Consider the following 25,022-nt stretch of genomic DNA (forward strand, 5'->3'; position numbering starts at 1 on the left):
ACTCTGTGTCTCGTTTCTACACTGTGCCCATCAGGAGGAAACAAGTACCTTGGAAAGAAGCAATACTAACACACAACATGCAGGGATTTTTAAATCCCTCATTGCCCTTGAAGGCTGCTTGGAAAACTGGGAAGCACGCTGATAAAATAATGACTCATCAGCACTACATCTCTGGAAAGTTCAAATCCATAGAGCCATTGTCAACTTATTTGCAAGGCAAAAAAGCCTCCAGCTTTCTCGATTTTATTGGATGCTCCCAAAAATTACTATCCTATCATCAAGGTATCCAGCACATCTCAATTTTAATTCAAACCTCAGGGAAGAGAGAACTAAGTTGGCTTTCAGAAATAAGCCAAACACTGTGTGGCTCGTGTGCAGCTCAGGGTGCTGAATCAGCTCATCGTCTTACAAATACAGTTTGATACTGCTTCCCTCATAGGTAGGAATCCAACTTTTATTTCCTTCTCGCCTTGCCATCACACTCCCTTCTTCCCAGTTGTTCCGATATAAGAACATGGGTAGGGATATGGCAGTCTGGCTAATGTTTTTGCCTCCTGCCTTTGGCAGTTAGAGGGGCCACTACCTGGCAACAGGAGAGGACAAAACACCACGTTTGGCCCATTCATGCAACAGTGGGCATGAACCTGCAGAAATGGATAAGAACTGAAAGATCATTGGCTATGTGGAAATTCCCCTAGACTAGAGTAACTGATTTACATAATAAGCCACAGAAGTCAATTTTCCCCCCAAAACCAATATAAGAAAACCATTTCTCCTTTGGTAATGCTATGGCTACTAAAAACCTGACTGTCAAAATAGAAGAAAAATCAGTAGGAGCTGTAACAAGCCAAGGGGACGCGGTGGCTCAGTGGGTTAGAACACTGAGCTTGTCAATCAGAAGGTTGGCAGTTTGGCGGGTCGAATCCCGAGTGCCACATAGCGGAGTGAGCGCCTGTTACTCGTCCCAGCTTCTGCCAACCTAGCAGTTCGAAAGCACGTAAAAATGCAAGTAGAAAAATAGGGACCACTACGGTGGGAAGGTAACAGTGTTCCGTGCGTCTTTGGAGTCTAGTCATGCCGGCCACATGACCACGGAGACGTCCTCGGACAAGCACTGGCTCTTCGGCTTTGAAACAGAGATGAGCACCGGCCCCTAGAGTCGGAAACGACTAGCACACATGTGCGGGGGAACCTTTACCTTATAACAAGCCAAGTAATAATTTACAAATCTAGAAATCTACCACTGGTGTAACTACAAGACAGCAGATCTCATAATTTCAAGGAACACTAGAGAATCAATTAGCTAATTAAATATCACCTTAAGATGCATGCAGAAAAATTCAGAGATGACTATTTTCTGCAATGGGATTTTCTTTTAATGGAAGTGTGCATGGATCAACATTTTGTCTCCTCTTCTAACTGCGGCATTTTACAGACAGTTCTTGAGAATGGAGGAGGTCTTACATAGAAGATACTGCCTGCTAGCAAGTAGTGGGGGAAAAGTGCTCTTCAGTTGAGAAAGCTATGCTGATATCCTACAAATGCTTTAACTTTAGCCCCAAGACTTTTCCTGCTGAAAATTCTGGAAGCTGAAAACTATATTCAGTGTATTTAAATGAAGTCAATGCTGTAAAAGGTTGACAGAGTACAATTTTGGTACTTAGAATTTGTATATTTGCATATACAGTAATGGCCAAAATTGTGGAAACCTTTTGGGAAAAGTGTATTTTTGAGCTTTGATGGCTAATAACACCACTTTTTGTTTGGACTAGTACCATAAAATTATATATCAATGGAAAGATAATTTAATCAAGAATGTAATGCATCAAAGTTTGTTCAATTATTTGTACTGTGTTCTATGAAAGGTTATAGCCAAATAACCAGAAAATGGAAGCACAAGTTGCTTAGGTTCATATCAGGTAGCTTTCCTTCATCTGATTGTAGCCAATGAGCACGAGTGTTTAGAGAGCCAATCAGGTGTCATCTTGTTTTGGCAATGAGCCAATCAGATCACAGTATTGAAGCTGAGAGGAGGACCTTTCTCAGTGTGTTATGTGATGGCTATCAAGTTGGTTGTTGTTGTTTTTTTGTCTTCTTTCATTTAGTGAGCTTGTAAAACATAATAAAATTAAAGTAATGGTGCAAAGAGTTGACTGGCTGCCCAGAAAGCGATGTAAAATAGTATTATTAAGTGAACAAGGCTACAGTTATAAAGAAATTAGAAGAAAAATTGGTGGAAACTTAACCAAAGGTAGCATTTCTACTATACACTTTTCCCAAAAGGTTTCCACAATTTTGGCCACTACTGTATGCCTTGGACCATCAACCCTTTCCTGCTAATAGGAGATTGTAATTAGAGTGGCCAATCCTTAGTATTTGATCAGGGTGGTTAGGTAGATGGGAAATTGATGATGTCAGCTTTGTTGAGTTGTTTGAACCCTATTAGCGGATAACAGTAGTATTAGGTAAGCAAGCCACTCTGATTGGAGCAGCATATAAGCCTAATGAATAAACAAGGAATACATTAAGAATACATCAGAATGCCTATCTAATTTTATTGGGGTTGCATTTTTTTTTATTCAGAAAAATGAATCTCCTACTTTAGTTGTGTTCAGATATTTTTCCTTAGATAATTCCTTTGGCAAGCAAGGCAAATGTAAATTAGATCACTACAGCTACCAAGAAAGCATCTACCACCTTAGCCAAGCATTCAGCACAGCTACAATCAAAGCCTGAACAAGGTTTTCACTAGATCTAATGAAAGGGAGCTAAACATGGCAACCAAAAAACATCGAAGGGAGCCAGATGCATCAGCAGAATATCCACCTGATAATCATAATGGGCATTAAATGTAAGTCCCATCTTAGTGTGAGCTTTTTAAATATTCATTAAAATGTTCAACCTGGGGCAGATTCACTTCCAGCTTGATTTCTTTGAAAAAGCTTTAACAAAAGCAATGGCAAGGGTGATTAAAAAATAGATAGTCCTCTGTGTGCTTCTGCAAGACGAAACAACTCCCCAAAATTAACAGAAATCAAGTACTTTTGGAGAGGATGAGTTGCATCTCCCATCTTCAGCACATCCACTTCACCCAATCACTTATTTCCCACAATTCAATTAGATTTCTAAAAAAAATAGCATTAAATGATTAGGTTTTTGTAAATCAGGAGCTTCAATTTTCACAGTCCAAATTTGATAAAGCAATACAGGAAGCACATAGAAGCTACTTATAGATCAGATGAGGAAAAAAACACACCAAAGTATAGCAATTTTCTATATCAGACTTTTGTTCCAGATTCTCCAAAGTCAGAGCTGGCTGTTACACTTTTCATAGAATTGGCACCTTGAGCCATCATTTCTCAGGCTAAGGAACTACCCTTTCAATTAATTCCTTTGGGCAAGTTAAGTTCTCTTGCTTTTTAAAACCTGTAATTTTGAATGTGTTGCTCTCCTCTCTTTTATGTAATGACCCAATGAAAAGATAACAGTGCCATAAAAGTACAAACAATATAGATTATAAGAGATTTTTAAAACTGATTTAATTTTATCTAATGCAGATTTAGTACCATGCAAACACAGATTCTAGAAGCATGCAGAAGAAACAAAAATAGCATTTTTAATGGTCTTACTTGTGCAAACTAGTATCCAGGCAAGGTGGTGTGAAGGGTGATGGGGAAGAGCATTAGGAAAACTCAGATAAGTTCAAGTGTACAATAATCCAATATAAACACAATTAAAACAATGATAAGGCATTCTGTCAACATCTCAATCGATTCCTGGAAGTGGCTGTAAAAGAAAGGGCCTTATAACTAGCAGAGGACGGTAAAAAAATATGATTGTTAACAAAGCTGGATCAAATCTGGAGGACTCTTAGCAATAACACTGGCTTAAACATATAGGAGTATTAACACACATCTTCTTGGTGAATCTTCCCTACAGCAACTTCAGGTATGATGACACTAACAAATATAATGTATTATGGGAAGAGATTGGTTTGGACGCTCAGAAAATAGAATCCAAACGGGCACTCTCTACTTATCATTTGAAGTGATAACTTTTTTTGGTTACTTCATAATTCCCCTGTGTTATCCTTCTGCATCTCTAAACCAGGTTCAATTGTGAGTGGTCATGCACAACATCACATTTTATTCCATCAAGCGTGACTGTGGGATGAATGCATCAAAGCATAGAAAGGAAAGCTTTTATCCCAGTGTTTCTCAAACTTAGCAATTTTAAGATGTATGTACTTCAACTCCCGGAATGCCTCAGCCAGCCCTGCCCACGTGTCTTAACGTTGCCAAGTTTGAAAAACGCTGTTGTATAAAATAAATTCCACTTTCTGAGAATTCTAGCTCTTTTTCTTCTCCCCAACACCCTTTCTAAGAAGGCAAGTTCTTATTCTTTACCCCTGAAAAGAAAGTCTCGAAATAATTTGGAAGAAGGCATACGGATAAGGTATAATTAAGGTGCAGCTTCAGGTTAGCTTGGCATTAAAATGCCATGCCTGTAACAAAAATCCATTATATTCCCAGTAAGAAGATTTATATTAGAATAGAATAGAGCTGGAAGGGACCTTGGAGGTCTTCTAGTCCAGCAGGAGAACCTATACCATCTCAGACAGGTGAATGTCTAGTCTCTTAAAAATCTCCAAATAATTATGGAGCTCCCGCGATTTCTGAAGGCAAGCTGTTCCACTGGTTAATTGTCCTCACTGTTAGGAAGTTTCTCCTTAATTCCAGGTTGCTTCTCTCTTTGGTCAGTTTCCAATCATTGTTTCTTGTCCTGCCCTCTGGTGTTTGGAGAATAGTTTGATGTCCTCTTCTTTGTGGCAGCCCCTCAAATACTGGAATAGTGCCATAGTGTCACCCATTTTTTCTTTATTGTCCAATTCCCCTCACATCTGGAATCTACCGAGCACTTACTAATATGTATTTATGTCATGGCTACTATTAAAAAAAGTTATATTCAAGAGCAGAAATATGCTTCTTCTCATATGGTCATGATTTTCTCTAGAAAAAGGCTCACCTCAGGAAGTGGAACAAATATACTCTATGATGAACATTTTGCCAAATAATCCAACTTTACATTAGGTCCCCTCCAATTTGATGGTATAACTACACAGATCTTTAAAAATAAATTTAGATTCAATATAGCTCATTGTTGTAGATCACACTCAAATGGATTCCTTCCTATATAGCAGATATAGACACACTTGGCTCGCAGGTGGCACCCAAAAGAAAATCCTGTTAGAGTCCAAAAAAACATATCCCATTATATCTCATGAAAGGATTCTAAGTTAACTGTTGGCTGGAGGCCAGAGTGGGTAGTGGCCATTTAAGAGATAACCCAGGAAGTTATCATCTGATCTCTGTAGGTCAGACTATATAAAAACTCTGCAATGCTTGATTTGCAATATTATGTTCACACAAGCAAGATATCAGTAATGCAACTAACCCATCATCCGAAAATCATCCGAAAGAAGATGATAAGGAAGTTCAGGGAGTTCTTTTCCACCACAGTCCCTTTTTTACACACCAACATTAACTTTCATGCCAGCATGCACTGTTAATTCTATTGCCTTAGCATCCCGCTTCCTAATTAATTAATTATTGGGATTTATATGCCGCCCTATCTCCCGAAGGACTCAGGGCGGCTAACAACAATAACATACAATAAATACAGAAGTTAAGATAAAATTAAAATTAAAGGCCTCTGTACAATAAAGCCCAAGGCATGGGTAGCAGAGAAGGATGCAAATTGATAATCATTCCTTCAAGCTGTCGTTCATTTTAGCCAACACAGCACCTTGACCCATACTGGAGCAAACAGAGCTGCCACGGTTTTTCCCCAGTTGTTTAGAAGTAGACATTAAGGACAAAGGGGAGGGAAAACCTTGTTTCTGTAGCTGTAAAATGTGGGCAAGTTTCCCTCCCCCTCCATTTTGTCCATCAAGGATAGATGCAAACAAAACTGAGCTACATGAACTATTGCTCTAACTCAACATTAGGTAGCTGGCAGTGTGTATATTTATAAAAGATAAGATAATAAGCGATCATAAAAAATCAAATATAAAAAAGCCTGGTTATTCATCTCAGGAAATCATTCATTAAAATTCCTTTATAATTTTCAAGCCCATGAAATTAGGCATTTGAATTAATTTTTTTATAATTAGCTTTGGATGGTGGGCTTATTTATTTTATTTTTTACAATATTTGTCACTTTTTACAGTTTTTATTAATTTATTAATTTAGAATATTTGTAATTCTACCCTATAACAAGGTTCTTAGCGGGGCTCACTTTTTCCGTGTGGGAGATGAAATATGGAAATGCACTGTTTCTTCCAAGCTTATAGTGTAAAATCTGTAGATCTGATTCTATCTTACAGTAGATCTGATTAGAACTAGAATCTAGTACTCCTGGAGGATCAAAGGCTTAAACCTCAAATGTTGGCCAAAAAAGATAACCAGCACCAAAGATTTCAGTGCCCAAACTGCTTTGGAAGCTTTTAGAATTCGATCATCACAAAATACAGCTGAATAGAAGTTGATAACATTCACACTTCTACCAGTTACTAGAATTCCTACATATAGGACATGGAGCCCAATGATCAGAAAGAATCCAGTGATAATATAATGAAAATATTTTAAAAAATTTTTTGATGATGTGGATGTAAATTAAGATGCAACTTCCTCATATGCACTGCCAGTTAATTAACCTGAGTTCACAAGTGGAAGTATATTAAAATTCATTTATTTGTTAATCAAAATCAATATTATTAACTGAGTTTTAATTGTACAGAGAGTACGGAAGCTGAGAACAGAATTACCATCTGCAAATCCATTACACATATTGCTGTTCTCTTTTCAGGTATAACACCTCAAAAGAAATTAAGTAAAAACTATTCAGTCGCTATTCATATTCGCCTAGCTATAATCAATACATCAATAAAATGAGCAGGATCTACAAATAAAAAGCTTTTAATTGACTTTGGAAAGGACCTTTGCTGTAGAGTATTTATTTGTTATAGGTATTATAGAAAGACTTTGACTATGAATGCAGGACAGCTGAATAAAATAGAACTATATAAAGAATTTGTCTTTTTCCATTTTGTTTTCAACTGCTTTTGGAAAAGCGGGGTTTCAGAACTGCCAATGCAAAAACATGATCCCTCACTTCTTATTCACTTCTTACTCCTTAACGGGAAAAATATAGACTTACCAATGAACGTTATAAAACTAAAATACATCTAAATTATGACAATGCATATTTATTACACAGTACAGTTGTAATTGTATCAATAAAATTTTCAATACGACCACTGCAAGGGACAAAATATTTGTATATGTCACTTCAAGCAGTTAAGGCTTCTTGAGATAATGCAAAATCTATTTATTTTTCATTATGGACTAAGGTGAACCTCAAACTCACTTCTCCTTGGAAAAAAATATGTGATTTGCTTATGATAAACATCTTTCCGTCCACATTCTTCCATAGAAAAAAGGCTTGTTTGATATATGCAGCAATATGTACAGCAAAAATGCAACAAAGCGGCATTTTACTTAGCACTATTTTCACAAGGTTTCTTCCATTTTGTCACAGCTCAATTAAAAAAAAACACCAATTATATCAGATGTAAAACTACAATAGACTTCCCCCAAGGTGACATGCTTAAGGATAGGGCGATCTTTTTCTCCTGCCGATGCACAGCTGATTTTGCTGCTAAAGCAGGGTTCTTTTGCTCCCTAGATCTGATCGGGAGCAGGAGTGAAATTCTTCCAAAATTACAACTCTATTGTATCGCTTGCAGTAGAAATTTTACACGGGATAAAATAATGTGTGAATATCTCAGCCAATACAGGTATCCTCGCCTTACAACGGGTCGCTTAGTGAGCATTCAAAATTAGGGCAGACCCTCTAAAAGCTACTTATGACCCAATCCCAAAGTTATGGTTGCTGCAGTGCTTCAGGGGCTATGGGAGGCCTAGGGAGGCCTGGGGCAGGGCCTCTACTAGACCTCCAATGGGTTCCCCCGGGGTCCTGAGGCACCCTGTGCTCTACTTAACGCACACGTTCATTTAACAACTGCATGAGGAAGAATAGACACGGGGGAGGGGGGGAAGACTTAAGTGAGGTGATTACTTGGGTCTCCCACTCAACAGCCGTCACAACTTCTGATTATACTGGGCAGGCTCTATTATACTTATGAGTCAAGGACTACCTGTATTTAAATAATGCTTTGTAGTTTAAGCTCTGCAAAAGCTGAACAGTGAGAAATGCTTAGCTGTGGAGTGGGTGGTTCATGGAAAATGGGCTATAAAGCAATCATTTCTTGTACAATTACAACTTCTATGTTAGTACATCTGGCTTTCATTATAGCAGAAATAGCTTCGGATCCTTTGCCAGAGGAATAAGAGGAACAAAATTTTCCAAGGTGTGTATGGAAACTGAAAAAGGTGATCCTCGACTTACAGCCATTCATTTAGTGACCATTCAAAGTGACAATGGCATTGAAATTTCCAAGTGACTTATGAGTGTTCCTCACACCTACGGCCCTGCAGCATACCCACGATCACATGATCAAAACTGGCATCTACAAACCATGGTTGCAGCATCCCAAGGCCGTGTGATCATCATTTGCAACCTTCCCAACAACGTCCGACAAGCAAAATCAATAGGGAAAGTTGGATTAAGTTAAAAACCACATGTTTCACTCCATTGCAGTGATTCGCTTAGCAATTGTGATAAAAAAGCCATAAAATAAGGTGCAACTCCTTAACAATTGCTTTGCTTAGCAATGGAAATTCTGGTCCCAATTGCAAGTCAAGGACTTCCTGTACTATGTAAATATTTAAATACAGGTCTTTCTACTGTTCCTTCAGAATCAAAATTTTACACTTTGGGCACAAAGATCCTCTGTTTATGGTTATAGTGTAAAATACTATGTACAGAGGTAATATTAAGAATACATTTACATATATTAAAAATACAACAGCAGGGGGGAAAAACCAGCCAAGTGTGAAGGGCAAAGACTCACAAATGAGGGGTAAGTTAAATGTGAAGACAGTATTTGGATAAATAGGGTAAAGGCAAACAAATACAACAGCAAGAGATATAAATGGACTGGAAGTTAATTCATATTTATTTTAGAGCTTCCATTAATAACGCATGCTAATGTCTTACTTTTTGGCGTTTATACTGCACCACCATTTTAGAGCACTGTCTTCAGTGAACAATTTGAGAATTTCAGTAAATATTATCAAATGCCTATTTTTTAAAAAAAACAACACAACCCTCCTTTTCTCTGCTCAACCCCCACCTCACTGAAAAAGTACTTCCTTCTTTAACAAAATGAATGAACCATTTAGATATACATGTTACATGATGAAATCTTTATACTAATTCCCATCAAAACAGGTTATGTATTTCAATGTATCCTTTGGACATCTTTAATGGCAGCTTTTTTTAAATCCACGGCAAAGAAAAACCTCTCTCTCTCTCTCTCTCTCTCTCTGGTAACCTTTCCTCTTCAATGGCAGATGATCTGATATTTTTCATCACCCAGACAGCATTTACCCAAAGTGAAGAATCTCATTTTCATAGCAGGTAATGACAGGCTAAACGTATAATGCTATCCGTTCAAGCTAGATAGGCAGCTGCTTCAATTTCATTGGGGCACTCTGTGCTAGAAGCTACAGCACTATTATTCTGCCACAAACAAGTGGAGCACAGCTGCCTGACCTTTAAGGAAGCTCAACATCCTTTTGATGCAGGAGTGGGAAGCTACGCACCTCTATATGGTGCTGAAGTTCAACCCTCAGCGGCCCTAGCCAACTGGATCGAATGATGAGAGGGGCTTGGAGCCGTAATTCACCAATACCTGGAGGGTCAGATTCTCCACTTTTGGGTTATAACACCAAAGATTGCCTAGAATAGCAACCCCCCCACACCAACCTTTTGGACACCAAGGACCGGTTCCGCGGACAGAGGTTTTTCCGCAGATCGGAGGGGGCATGGTTTCACGTGCTGCCTGCATCCTGCGGATGGGGCTTTGCTTGTTTGCCCAGACTGGCATCTGGCATACTGCAGACTGATGCCGGTCCACAGACCGGGGGTTGGGGACCCCTGGCTTAGAGGCTGCATCTACTAAAACCCACCTTACAAGATAAGCTTAGTCAGGCTTGAATTAAATATAAACAATTGCTTTTCATTTTGGCATCTTCAAAGCAATCTCCTCTTTTATTATTTTTTTCCCTCCTACTTACCTTTTTGACTCTAATCCCTAACGCTATAATCGCTGGCTTAGATCTGGCTGGTCCCCAGCTAACAACCGGTGGGATTCAGTTACAGCAACAATGGAGAGTGCCAGGATTGCCATCGCTAAGCAATGAGGTTATGTGACCTCGTGCTTTATGACCATCTGTACTGCCATGGCCACAGTGACTGCAACTACGACCCAATAAATCTGAGTATGCCAGTTGAAGTAGGCAGCCTTTAAACTGCAGCCAAGTGCCTTACTGATTTTCATAGTGTATTAGACACAGTGATTTTTGTGAAAAGAAAATAATAAAATAAGTGCCTCATGCCAGCATTAGGGAGTCACAACTGTTGCTGTAATTTTGAAGATATGTGATATGAGGACCATTTTACCCATAATTTTTTCTGTCAAGAGGGCTTCTAGAAGCAAAAAGGAGAGGGTCAAATGCAATCCCTACCTTTTGCTTTCTACTGTGTGTCTGTTATTTTTTATTCTATCAGCATACTTTTTATTCTGCCTCTGACAAACATGTATATCCCAATTCAATGTCTGATTCAAAATAAAAAGTTAAATTAAAATAAAACCCAAAGATGATACATTAAGTTGAAAGATGTACACACAGTGACAAGCAGCAAATTAAATAGTTATGTAAATTAACACTAAGATAAGATTTTTCATATCAGTTGGCACTAGAACTAAGGCTTGAATATCAGGCATTATTAATCTCAAAAGATTAGCTAAATTGTTATATACCGGTAACTTCCATCACTAGCTGTAGATTTTACTAAGCCTGCAGAAAGGAACCGCTACTTCAGTGTGCTTTTAGCTAGCATTACACAGGTAATGCTTTGTTGACCTGATTACTCCTCAATCACTATGCCCTGTTACTATGAGACTAAATGTACCTCCCACAATTCCCTTTGGGAATGCTTGCATGCCAAGAAGAGAAAAATAGCTTTTATGCAACTCACTGCAAAACATTTAAGGGCGTACATTGCGCTACCTATTGTACTGCAGGAATAGGCAAGCCTTTAGCAGGAGATGGGAGGAAACTTTAAGTGTAAACTATATGGTTTTGAGTTCGATATTTACCCAAAGAGACAGAGGATGAGACATACTGTCACAGGTGCTCATGGACCCAACACCTGCAGAAAAACACAGGGGCAGTGTGCCTTCTTCAGTCAATTACCTAAGAGCAGCTCTTGTATTTGAGGCAACAATGCACCTTATTTACATCAGGGCACTTTATTATGTGTAACTTTATGGAAAGGCCAAGTAAGGACTGTATAAGGCAGTACTTCCCAAAACTGGGTAAATTATCCAAAATTTGATAAAAGTGGGTATTGTTTTTCTTTGAGTAATGACAATGGTCCCATGACTCTTTTACAACAGGGATAATTAAATAAAGAACTTTCTGATAAGCAGTAAAAAGGACTTTCTGGTGGGTTTTGGGTAATGAAGGAAAAAGCTGTGAAACACTGGTATAAGGGCCTTATAAAATTATAAATGATGTAAAATTATTTTAAAAATCACTATCTTTTTCACAATATTAAGGAATGATGCCAGAACGGATCCTTTAATATATATATATATATATATTAAATTCCTGAGAGGAATTTGGGCATACAGTGTCCATACCTACCACACTGCTTGGCATTAAGATTTTAATGTGAAGCACTCAGTCTAGATACAGTAATCTCTAATGGTAGAAGGTGGAAACTTCTTTTAGTGATAATATGAGGGAATCATATCGCATTTTGCCTTTAAATTTGTGACCTTTAGATGCAGAAGTCACAAACTGCAGATTATGAATGGTTCACAGATCTGAATAAATGGAAATGACAAAAGGCCTGAGACGCTTCAGTCAAAATTCCTTAAAATAACTGTCCTAAACTAGCCAATAGTATTCTGCCCTAAACATTCCAGTTTGTCTTATCCTGAAGAAAGAAATTGAGTAAGATATGTGGCACTGTGGCTTTTCATCCCAATTAACTGAACCCTTTGCACCTAAAAATACCAAATGATGAAATTGGGCATGGGTTTTCAATATCAATCATCAAAACTGCATGGAGCCTATCTCCTTCCCACTGGAGGTTAATGAGAGACCCTTTACTTCTGCCACATAGGAAAGACAACTTCTCTGTAGCCACACTAAATGCGTTGCTATATTTTCCTTCCATTATTACTGGAAGGAAAATACTGTAAAATCCCAAGAGCAGAGCACATGTGCCCTTGTAGTCTAAAGCAGAAACAAAAGGCAATGCATTGTTTTGTTATCCATTTTTTTCAGTTTATCACAATAATTTAATATAATTAATCATTGCTATGTACTCAAACTCTTGAGCAGGCAACTCAAATAAAAGTAAATTCTTTTTCCAGGGACAATCCCACAAGGATTGTGAGGTTTTGATTTTTGTTCTTGTTAAGTGTGTAAGGAAGTATAAGGAATCAACTTACAGATATATTACTAACTACTCTATTTTTCAGTTAGAACCTATTACATCTTTGAAAATATTAGGGCAGAATCTTTAATAAATTCTCTTCAACAGAAAATATATACAATGGACGAACTTGCAGCTGTCTATTTACAAAAACATATCCTCAATTTTTATTAGCCTGAGAAACAGCCTTCACATATATGCAGTTTAGTCTGAGGCAATATATTACTATTAGTTTTTATATGTATCAAAAAAATTCATAACACTGTTCAACGGCCAATTTTATACATTTGTTTTGGTTGAAAAATCCTAAAAAATCCAATCTTGTATAAGTTTTAAATCACAAATTTCCTTTTAAATTAGTTATTTTCTCTACATAATTGTGATTTTTATTTTTAAGACAAAAATATAAAAAACACTTTGTTTTAAAAAAATGGAACAATCAAACTGGAATTGCTCATTTACTTCTCTAATAAGCCAAGGATCAGGAACGAGAAAAAAAATGTATTTCCAACTCTGACATGTTACGAGGGATCAAACAGGGTTCCTGATTCAAGGAGGAATCAAAAAGGAATATTAAAATTAATACACTGAACTTCTGGGTTACCATGACATGCCAAAAGCCTAATTTAAAATGATTGCAGGTTGACATCACATTAGTTTATCGTAATGAGAATAAAATAACCTGAAGCTTTCAGTTTTATTTCTAATTAATCTGTTTCAAGTTAATCAGAAGTTAGGACATAAGGCCAAATTGCAATTAAATGTGATTTATTGACATATAACAATTCCATAATACATTGATTGATGCTGGTTTATTTCAAATAAATCATACCTAAGATTAATAAAAAATTATTGGAATTAATCACCGGAGGCTGTTAATGGTTGGGCAAATGACAGAAAAGCCAAAGCGGGAATGAGCATTTGAGCCCATGATGCATTTCCTGTCATGTCCAGGAATTAGCTTCTGGCACTATACATTTGTTATTGGGTGCTATGGTTACTTAAAAAAAAAGTGGATGCAAGATTGGACTTTAAAGGCAGAGTCAATATGAATAGGCTTTGTGAGGGAGTTTTAAATATTCTCATTATAGTGTAAACAGGGATATACAAAAACAAAGAATCAAAACTCTTTTGATTCTAAACTTTAAAATCTACAGCATCCATTTTATGAGATTCAACTTCATGAGATTCAACCAGCACTCCCACAGGGAAAAAAATTATCACACTGGACTTGTACAACAATCCATTCTTTGAATGTACTTTTAACAACATGGGATCACATCATGACGAATCATAACGCCATTCCATCATAGGCTGGCAGCATAGTAAGACAGAAACCAGATACTCTTAACAAAGACTTTTCTTTCCGTAGCTAAGTCTCATCCTGAAATTTTACTTTCAAATTTCTGTAGGTACTTAAAGGATTACTATAATTCCTTCTTCATTAAAAAAAGTGATATTCTTCCATAATAAGTTATGCTTCCTTCAGGATTATAAACTAGCTGAGTCCTTGGAGATTTTCATTATTTCCCATCCCAAACAAATCTGATTACAGTAATTTTTAAACCTCAGAGGTGTCACGGCTTTTCTGGTCCTACTCATTTTCTTCTGGGTGAGTTCAGACTAAAGAAGGAACTCAATTAAGCAAGACCATCATTAAGTATGACAAATACCTCAAAGTCAAAAGAATGGAAGACAATGTCTTGAAATCACAGAACCAAAGTATACATTGCAAAGGAAAATGAAAGAAAGACAAAAAATAAATATATACATAATACTTTGCAATTTGGTGGAAATATCAGACTAATCCCATATATATACTCAATTCAGTCTGCTGGCAGCCGGGAAGTCAGCAGAAGTACTGCATTCTAACCACTGTGCCACAAGGGCTCTTATATTCCTTGGAACAACAAAGAGGATTATTTCCTGAAGCAAAATGAGAACTAGGAAATTCACATTTGACCAATTTAACTATGCATGCATAAAAATCCCACTTAACTGTAATGATCCACCTAATTTGAAAAGGGGGCCTATTTAATATAGCAGTATGGATGGAGTAGAAATGGAGAATATTGCATAAACAGAGATCAGCCTTATTATCTTCTTTTTCTTTTTAAAAAAACAACAACCCAGGTCTATATTTGTAAGAAGTAAAGTTGTACTGGTGAAGCTATTGGTTGTGTTTGCAATTAAATATATTTACTATAAGGTAAATAACAGTTACAATTGGGATTGGCAATTTGGTTCTCAAGCAAAAGGGTCAGTAAGTAAAATTGCAACTGTGCTTATCTTCCTTCAGCTTTACTTTACAAACCTGCAAAGATTATAAATGTAAGAATTAGTCATAAACTTACTTTTTACATTGTAATTACTATCATAATTGAAAACAAATTCTTTAAACAAAACAGTTGCTAAACAAGGACTACTTGTGCAGTTGTAAATGAAAGTTTATGTAACTGCAAAATAGCAAGTTGTGTAATATTGAATTTATTTTCATTGGTGAAGAAGCATAAAATAGCTTCTTCATCCACACATTTGGGAATTGTGGCATACAGAATCTTAGAATCCTAAACTTGTGGTTGTGTTTCTTGTAATTCAATTTTTTTTCTGAATGTGGAATATAAATTTTTAACAGTGCATATATAAAAAAGTCTAGTTTATCAAATGACACATCTAATCTTTTCAGAAATTTTTGGTTACAAATATTTAAAGAAAAGAAATACATGCCTAATTCCAGATATCAAACTCATAATATATTATGATAATTTAAAATTCATGCCAGTTCTTCTGAACCATTTAAGATTTTCCCCCCCTAGCTTCTCCTGGAATGCTTTCTTTCAGACTGGGACTACTAACTATTACATCTAATTGTAAAAGCTTGGTTTTATTTATTTTTCTTATTAATCAAATCTGTGTAGCTGTCCATCTTACAAAAAGCAATTCTGAGCAACCTACAAGAATCAAGTAAAACAACGAGTATAAAAACAATTAGTTGTTCATTACAGCAAAGGTCTCATCACCAAAGTCAATTAATGCTTGCCCAGTATAATTTTGCTGGTTTTCCACCAAGAATTTTAAGAAGACGTCAAGGGAATCTTGTGCTTGAATATAAACTGACTAAAGTTCATATATAACTAATAAAAAACACATTAAAAAGCCTCACACATATACAAAGGCACAAAAGCAACTCTTTTCAGGCAAGAAGGAATAAAAATAACTTTGAAAGATTCTAAAGCAATTGTTTAATATCTAATCTTGATTTAGAAAATTGTTATTACAAAACAACAAATATTCTCCTTAGAAAATCTACAGTTCAGAATTATTTTGTGGAATCACATTAAGGAAACGAGAAGCAGTCAAGAAGATCAATAGTTTAACAGATTGATGTTTTTAAGTTTATTCAGCTTTATTTCAGTTATTCAGGTTAAAAGAAACTATGAAATCCAGTTCTCTTTAACAAAGATTTAAAATACCAAATTATATCTCTTTCCAATTTACATATTTCCTTTCACTTGGTCACTCTTATCACAATAGTAGGCAATACAAGTCACTATTGATGAAATGACATTTTTGAAAATAGTCTGAGGGCTAGATACCCTCATTTAATATTCATAATTTAAAAACAAAAGAATAGAATTTCATGTTCCTACCGCATCAAATTCTGCTTGATCATCTTCAGGGAGGTCTCTTGTTTCATAAACATCAGGCTCATTCCTGGCCTGAAAAACAATAATGAGGGAAAAATCAGAATATTAATCCAGATTCTGAATGGACCTACTACAATAGCATTTCCTTTAAAAAAATCTACCATTAATAATGGTATGAATTAACTCTTTTTATCTAAAGAACTAAAATCAGAGAACTTAACAATATGGACTACACTTAAAGTTAAGTAATAGGTTTTCCAAACTTTTCTTTTGTAAGATCTTTGTATATTTTTATTTTTAACTATCTTATGTTTTATGTTGCCCAGAGGCAGGATAGACTTGGGAACCTTAAAAATAAATAAATCCCACATACCGGCCCAAAGAATATTTATTAGCCCATTCACAACTTAAAGCAGCTGTTCTGAATTATTCAGCCCTTAATAAAACCTTTTCAATAATAAGTAAACTTTCAAAGGGAAGAATTCAAGGGGGATTAATGAACCTGACTAAATTGCATGTATAATCTACACACTTATTTGTGGTGTTTCCTTACTTAGAAAATACAGTGATGGTTAAATCAGTACTAGATATTACCACTTCTGCTGTTCAGAACCAGGCCTATAAACTCCAGTAGAATCACAAACTATTGGCCTCATCAGTATTAAATCAACTCAGGCAACCGGGTACATAGTCATTAGCAAAAGGCATGGTGGAGTAATTAAAAGAAACTCTCAGCAGAAAAATGTACATACTGTGATCATCTCTGGTGCAATAAGAAATATATACGAGGGCAATTTGGAAATAAACTTCCATTTGGTTATCAATGACAGACACTCGCAGATACAGAACTTTTTATTATGCACATTAGAAAACTACAATGTAGTTTGTACAATGTAATGTATAAACTACATTATGACATAATCGCCATTCAAATTGAGGCACTTGTCATAATGTCTTACAAGATTTGAAATTCCTTAGTAGTAGTCGCTCGGCACCAAATCTGGGCTATGGGTGTGTGTGTGTGTGTGTGATCAAAAATATCCCAAATGGAACTGCTTCAAAAGTTCTTGGGTGCGCCTAGCGGTGTGCGGGAGAGCATTATTGTGAACCAACACCACACCGGAAGTGGTGCCATATAAAATCCTGCCAAATGTGAAGGTGCCAAAGGAGTGCTAGTGAAGTTCATGGAGTGTGGTTTGACCATCAATTCAGACCTCTAGTGTGAAACATTATGAAAACTCAGGCGAGCCATCCATAACAAGTGTCGGAGGCATGCTGACTTCCGGTGTGGTGTTGGTTCACGATAATGCTCACTTGCACACTGCTAGATGCACCCAAGAACTTTTGAAGCAGTTCCATTGGGATGTTTTTGAGTGCCCAGTAGAACAAAATGTTGCTCAAATGTGAGCAGTAAGGTCGCATACCTGCCAAAATATGGGAAAAGCAAATGAGGGGAAATTCTATATGTAGTGAAAAATGAAACATTCTGCAAATCAGCTTTTGACAATAAGAAACCATATTATTTCAGAATAGCCCTCTAACAAAAAAAATACAATGTCTGAATTAAACAACAACAACCGACTGGGTTAGGCAGAACTCATTCAGTTTTATCCTATTAAAGCCCTGCTGGTTGCTAGCATATTTCCTAAAATATAAAGTAGCCTTCCCTAACACTGTACATTTTTAAAAAATATGGAATCCACATAGTTTAATCAACTTTTAATTCATTTTTATTTTACGGTACAACATACAGACTAAACAAAGCTGTTTGGTTAGCAATGTTTATTCTAGCTAGGTGTTGGCTCTCCAGAATCTCAAGAAGAGAAGGCCTTTCCCATTTCCTGCTATGTAAGCTAACTGAAGCTGCCAGGGACTGAATGCAGAATCTCCTGTGTGCAGAGTAAGCCGTTAACCAGTAAGCAAATAATCCCTCACAAATGCTGAGTTACTCCAATGACAGGACAAAATAGAGAGATGTTGCTACAGGGCATGGAATGTGTGCCATCCCTTAGGGTTCCCGTCCACTTCAGATAAAATACCCATAAAGTGTCTGCACCTTAGGTTATATCCTTCTATGTGACACTTGACGTTTTTTAACTGAGACAAGCACAATTTATTGATTATTGTCAGCAACTAACAGCAGCAGCTTTTCATTCTCTCATACCCTGCATTTAAGACATTGGAGCAAAAGTATCCCTCTGTATTGTCATCACACTTGTCTTTAGAGAAAGGTGCCCTGGGATTTGCACACCATGTTATCACTAATAAGATACTAATTCAACTATATTTTATCACCCTGGCAGTGGTGGAGAAAAGCCAGAGAGAAGTGTAAAGTATTTGGTGTGGGGGGGGAGGGAGGGAATGTGGGAGTGAGGAAAAGACTCTAAAAAACATTTTGCTTATACTTTCTATGTTTGTGTCAGCTCTACAATGAGTTGGTACAGTTTGCACCAACGAAATCACATGCAACATTCCATTATTTCCATTACGGCTCTTTTTCACCTAACTCTAAACACAAGTTTAATTAGTCCAGATATAAAGAACGGCCAACAAGACACCCAGAGCCTTGCATTCTGAAAAGCGTGGGAAACGAGCTGGCAACCTCTGTCCTCCAGAATTATCAAGGTCTAAATCACCTTAGCAGAGGGCGAAGGACCCTGCTTCGGAGCATGCATGATGTGCATGAAGGAAGGAAATAAAACACGACCGCACAATCTTCCAAAATACCTTTTAATTTACTCAATACTCCCTGCTCTTTCTGCAGGGGATCCCCACCTTGTCTGCACAACCTCAGGGGCACTCCTTTCTTAATGGCATCCCGGCATCCAGATACAAACCTCCTTTGGAGATCAGGCTGAGCTTTGTTTGGGCTTCCCTTAAACCTCTCTAATCTCAGCCAAGACGAAGGAGCTCCACTCCCTGGCGCGAATCAAAAGCCCCATTTTTATGCTCAGGTGCTCCTCTTCTCTCCATCCAGACATCCCGCATCCTGCAGCCCCCCTATCTCCAGTTCCTGTCCGACCCCACCCTTTTCCTCTCCCTAGGCGCGGTTCATGCTCCTCCATCCTTAACGCGGCACCAGTCTCCCCCCCGCCCCCACTCCTTTCTCCCCGCAGGGGCTTCTCTCACGCCACTCACAATGCCGGGCAGGTCCGCATACTTGGGGTCGGCCATAGCCAGGTGCAGGGATGGCTTTGAAGCCACCTAGGCCGGTGAGAGGCAGAAAAGCCAAGTATCGCGAGAACAACCGAGAGACGCGATGGGAACACTGAAAGGCTTTTTTTGGGGGTGTGTGGTTTTGCCGCGCTATGCTTTCTGGGAGCTGTAGTCCTGGAGGCAAGGAAGTAATTTAGTCATCCACCGCTGGATGCAGAACGCTTAGTTTACTTTAGTCATTACTGGGCATGTTCGTAGCATAGGCTAGCTAGCGTATTTCTCCAGGGTTGATTTTAATTTTGTTTTCATTTCAGGCTTCCAAAGCACAGAAGAAGCTTCCCATCAAAGTTAAAACCAGACATTCCAGGGAAAAAGGGATTTCTGATTTTTATTATTAGTAATTGGATTCTAATTGGGATTTTTATTTATTCAAGGTTAATGTAATCATTTTAATTGTTTTTAATTTTTGTAATTGTATTGTTTTTTTTTAAAAAAACCTTGTGAACCGCCCTGAGTCCTACGGGAGAAGGGCGGTATATAAGTTTAATAATAATAATAATATAATAATAATAATAATAATAATAATAATAATAATAATAATAATAATAATAATAATAATAATAATAATAATAATAATTGGCTATTATTAGCCTTATTTATGTCCTGGTGTTTTTATTTTTTTATTTTTGTGCTTGAGTTTTCATTTATTTAGTGTCCTAATTCTTCTACATCTACAAGAAAAGTACCCAACTTTTTAAAAACAAATAAATTTAAGGTTTATAAAATAATGTGCCTATTTTTTCCAAAATCATTTAAAAGGGGTGAAGAGAAACAAAGACAGTACTGTATATCGTGTGTGTGTGAGTGCACGCGCGAAGATTTTTCAGAAGTAACAGGAACAATATAAAAATTTGGAACTGTGGTCTTCTAGGTGGAACATGATAGCAGTGTTCCAATATCTCAGGGGCTGCCACAAGGAAGTCAAGCTATTCTCGAAAGCGCCTGAAGGCCAGACAAGAAGCAACAGAGGGAAACTAATCAAGGAGAGAAGCAACCTAGAACTAAGGAGAAACTTCCTGACAGAACAATTAACCAGTGGAACAACCTGCCTCCAGAAGCTGTGAATGCTCCAACACTGGAAGTTTTTAAGAAGAGACTGGACAGCCATTTGTCTGAAATGGTATAGGCTTTCCTGCCTGAGCAGGTGGTTGGACTAGATGACCTCCAAGGTCCCTTCCAACATCATTATTATTATTATTATTATTATTATTATTATTATTATTATTATTATTATTATTATTATTATTATTATTATTATTATTATTATTATTATTATTATTATTATTATTATTATTATTATTATTATAGAAGGGAAAATGGGGACTCCGCAAATTGGACCCTCTTCAGGACAGGTTTGATCAGAGAAAAGCCTGTTTCCCCAGGCTGGTATATAACTAAATTGCACTAACTTTAAGTACTTTTTAAAAGTATATATTGCTCATGAAGTTTCTATCTAATCATTTCCAACTTCAGCATTTCTCAACCTTGGCAACTTGAAGGTGTGTGGACTTCAATTCCCAGAATTCCTAGCAAGCAGGCTGGCTGAAGAATTCTGGATGTCCACATATTCAAATCCATTCCTCCCAAATATTCCACATCCATCCTCACTGAACTGTTGTTTTGTTTCAGATGCCCATCATCACCTTTAACTTTTTCTTTCCTTCCCACTTTGCTTTTTCTTGATCTTTCTGCAGATCTTGAGCATTTAAATTTTCTCCAGATTGTGTCAATGATTTTTATAAATTGTCTGTAGGATGTTAAAAATAAATTGCAGTGTATAATTATGAGCCCCGGACAAATCTGTGGATATCAATATCAGTCCACGGGTTTCAAGGGATGTCCTTTGTGTATATGACATGGGCCTATGATCCCAATAAGCAGTTAGCTCACATTGGGTGTGAATAGCCAGCATAGTTTGTATGTCCCACTGATTAGTGATATAAAACAGCCTTAACAGCTTTAGTAGGGCCCTTTCTTCACTATTCACTCAGTTGCTCCTACCATGATGCATGCAGAATACTTACAAAAATGGGGACAGAGGGTGTCAATGCTGCTAACATGGGATGTTCTTGCTTTGACAACAGATGGAAATGTAGCCATCTTTTCTCTTTCGCTTTTAGAGTTAGATGATGCCAGGATGGGGGATGTGGATGAGAGTGCAGTTAGTCATAACAACAATAACTCAGTCGGGGGAATCAAGGTTATTGCGCCCAGAGCTGATAAAGATTTGGTGGGCTGGGAGCAAGCCCGCCTTCAAGCTAATTGGGGAATGTGATTTATGACTGTTAATTGGAGGAGGGAATTGTGCTTTGCTACTTTGTGCCCAGGGGAGAGGAATTCAGTTTTTGGCTTTAACTATGTAGCGCCGATACTTTGCTTCTCGAATAAAAGATTCTTTAAGGTAAACAATGCCTTGAAGTTCTTTTAAAGAGTTTCATCTGTTGGAACCATGACATTAAGCCAAAAGCTCCATTTTTTCCCTAACTATCTTGGGTTCCCAAGGCCAAGTCGCTGTCCCTAGAATTGAGGGATAAGCCGACAAAGATTCAGGGAAGATCTCAGCATGGAGAAAGAAAGAGCACCTGAAACCAGTACCCCGGCAGCGGCTGCTACCCCAGAGAGAGGAGCGACAGCCAGCGTACTGGTGGAGAAGGAACTTTTTCAGGCGCCCCAGCTGGGGGCAAAGCCCAAGCCACAAGGACAGCTGATCTGACCATCGGAATGGACCCTACCCAGTAGAGACTCCAGACACCTCGAGATGGCCTTGCCACCATCAAGTGCTTCAAAGGTGGACAAGGCTGAGCTGCAAAGAGGGGATTCCCACATGTCGCGTTCCCCTGACCAGTGGAGAACCACAAAATTGTCTACTGCTGAGGACTCGGGTGAGTGGAAGTACCTGTCCGCAGCACGTAGTAAGTCAGTGGAGACGTTGGTGGAAAGATTTGAGGAGCTAGAGATGAACAGTGAAGAACAACATTCCTGTTCCCCATACGTGAGCGATCATGATGATCGGCAAGGCAGCCACCAACTCCTACCAAGGGGAACCCCCAGTCCCCCCTGTGCAGATCAGGTAGCCTCCCCATCCTCGAAGCCACCGACCATGGCCTCCAGCCCTGTGGGGAGAGACAGCTCCAGTTGTCGCCCCTCCAAAAGCCCAGATCACCGCTGACGGGATAAGATCCTGAGCCATCACTGGGACAGTCAAACCCCGGATCGACGTGCTTACCAGCCACCCAGCCTGGGGCCTGTACAACAAAGGGGAATGTTGCAGCCTCCCCAGGTGGGAAGGCAGCAGTCGCTGGGGGTGGCTGCAGCCAAGCTGGGGGTGGTTGCAGCCCCTGCATGTGCAGCAGCAGATGGGGACCTCGCAACAACCGGGGATGATGCAGCCACCAGGGAATCAGCAACCACTGGGAGCACTGCAGCAGTGGTGGGGCTGGCCGCCACCTCCGAATGTGCAGCAACCGCTGAGGGGCCTGCAACCAATGGGGATCCAGCAACAACTGCCTCCGGGGCTGCAGGAGGACCTGCAGCAACTGGGGGCACCACAACCCCCCCCAGGCACGCAGCAATGGGGATGGCAGCAGGCCCCGCCCATGCAGCAACTGCTGGGAGGTGCGCAGCAACTGGGGGTGCCATTACAGCAGCTGCTGAAAACGGTGTGGGTCATACAGAAATTAGGGGTGCCACAGCCGCCAGCAATGCAAGAACAGCTGTGGGGTGGCAACAGCCCCTGGGTGTGCAGCAACCACCGGGAAGCTTGCAGCAACTGGGGATGCAGCAGCCGCCATGGGGGGGAGCAACAATTGGGGATGCAACATCCACAGTGGGGAGGCCAGCAACCACTGATGGCGGCACCTCTCCACCTTTGATGGAGACCCGGAGAAGCTGATCTTTTTCCTCAGTCAGGTGTGCTCTCACTTGAACTGCTGTGCCTATTTCTATCCGAACCCAGCCGCTATGGTTGACATGATTGCACCCAGCTTGGAAGGAGAAGCATCCGAGTGGCTGAACAATTTATATAATGAGCAAGCACCCGAGTTAGAGGACCCCCATCTCTTCCTCCTAGGACTGAGAGCAAGGTTCAAGGACCCATCCATTGCCCTCAAAGCAGAAGAGCAAGTCCACAAAATAAAAGAAGCCGGCAGGCCTGCACTGGAATACGTACGAGAGTTTTGCAAGATAGCTGGCCAAATAGAGAGGTGGCCCAAGCAATCCCTAATCCATCACTTCAAGGAGGGACTAGACGGCCACCTCTCCCAGGCTTGTATCTATCGAAGATAAAGGTAAAGGTTTCCCTCTCCAGTCGTGTCCAATACTTATTTCTGTGTCTTGGTCAAGGGAGCAGGTGTTGTCTGAAGACACTTTCTGTGGTCGTGTGGCCAGCATGGCTATCCGCCCAAGGCACATGGAATACATGTTACCTTCCCACTGAAGTGGTACCTATTAATCTACTCACATGTGCATAGTTTTGAACTGCTAGGTGGGCAGGAGCTGGGCAAGGTGCTCAGTTCTTGAACTCGGGCCATAGCTTTCCAGCTGACAATCTCAAGATCCTTTAACTACTAAGCTACTGCTCCCCCCTCAAAAACTATTGAAGAGGATAGCTAAATGCCTGCAGAGTTTGAAGGAGGGGGTCCAGCTCTGCATTCCCAAACCAGCCTATTGTTTTCAATTGCAAGGCTGGACACTTTCCCTCAAATTGTGTCTTATAGTAAAAGTATGCTTATCTTCCCGTGCAGCCAACATCTATCTGGGCAACACATACTCCTTAGCCTTGTGCTGCAAAATAGATTGGGCCAAAGCTGGTATTGATGAAAAGGGGAATAATGATGATGATTATCTCGTCAGTCTTTACCCTTTTCTCAGCCAACTTTCAGTAGGATTAGAGACCTTGCTGGTATCTCGCAGAGTGTGGCTTTGCTGCAAGTCAGGAAATAATACAAAATGTACTCTGCGGTATACAGGGGGTGCATCTTTTATGCCGGTATAATATTAATAATTCATTATGCCTTTTTATTAGGTATATGCACCTAATCCATTTGAACATTGTTGTAAGTTGTAAGAATGAAAGGTGAATATGCTCCAACACGATAGCAAGAGGATATGTTAACAGTGAATTACTAATGACAAATAAGCTGCCCATTATTTGTAGAGTTTTAAATTTCCACATGACTTTTAAACAATTGACTCTGCAGCTTTATATCTATTTACTTGAGGGGAAAAAGTTCAGTCAAACTGAAGGGCCATAAATAGAACTCTAAAAAATTAATTCTGATTTAATATTTTAAAACTTGTTAAAACATTAAACATTTAGAACTTTTAAAACATTTCTGTATCTCTTTTAATGTTACTTATTTGGGTTGATTTCTTTTCATTTTTTTGGATCGTGAGATGCTTTGATTGTTCTTGGAATGGAACTACAGGATAGAAAATAAATATTCATGCAACGTTCTGCTTAGC

The 25,022-nt window shown here is 38.7% G+C and overlaps 1 protein-coding gene across 1 annotated transcript in view; it reads right to left on the reverse strand.

The window, feature by feature from the left end:
• Positions 1 to 19,748, reverse strand: part of DCTN2 (dynactin subunit 2) — a 44,939-nt gene extending 25,191 nt beyond the window's left edge. Inside the window, exons 1-2 of the mRNA XM_081320390.1 lie at positions 19,482 to 19,748; positions 16,347 to 16,415 (exon numbers count right to left, since the gene is read on the reverse strand). Coding sequence (XP_081176516.1) covers positions 16,347 to 16,415; positions 19,482 to 19,517 — 105 coding nt within the window. The 5' untranslated portion in view covers positions 19,518 to 19,748. The remainder of the gene's footprint in view (positions 1 to 16,346; positions 16,416 to 19,481) is intronic.
• Positions 19,749 to 25,022: the final 5,274 nt, after the last annotated feature.

This window comes from Vipera berus (genome assembly GCF_964194415.1).
Source record: "Vipera berus genome assembly, chromosome: 2".
Classification (NCBI taxonomy): domain Eukaryota; kingdom Metazoa; phylum Chordata; class Lepidosauria; order Squamata; family Viperidae; genus Vipera; species Vipera berus.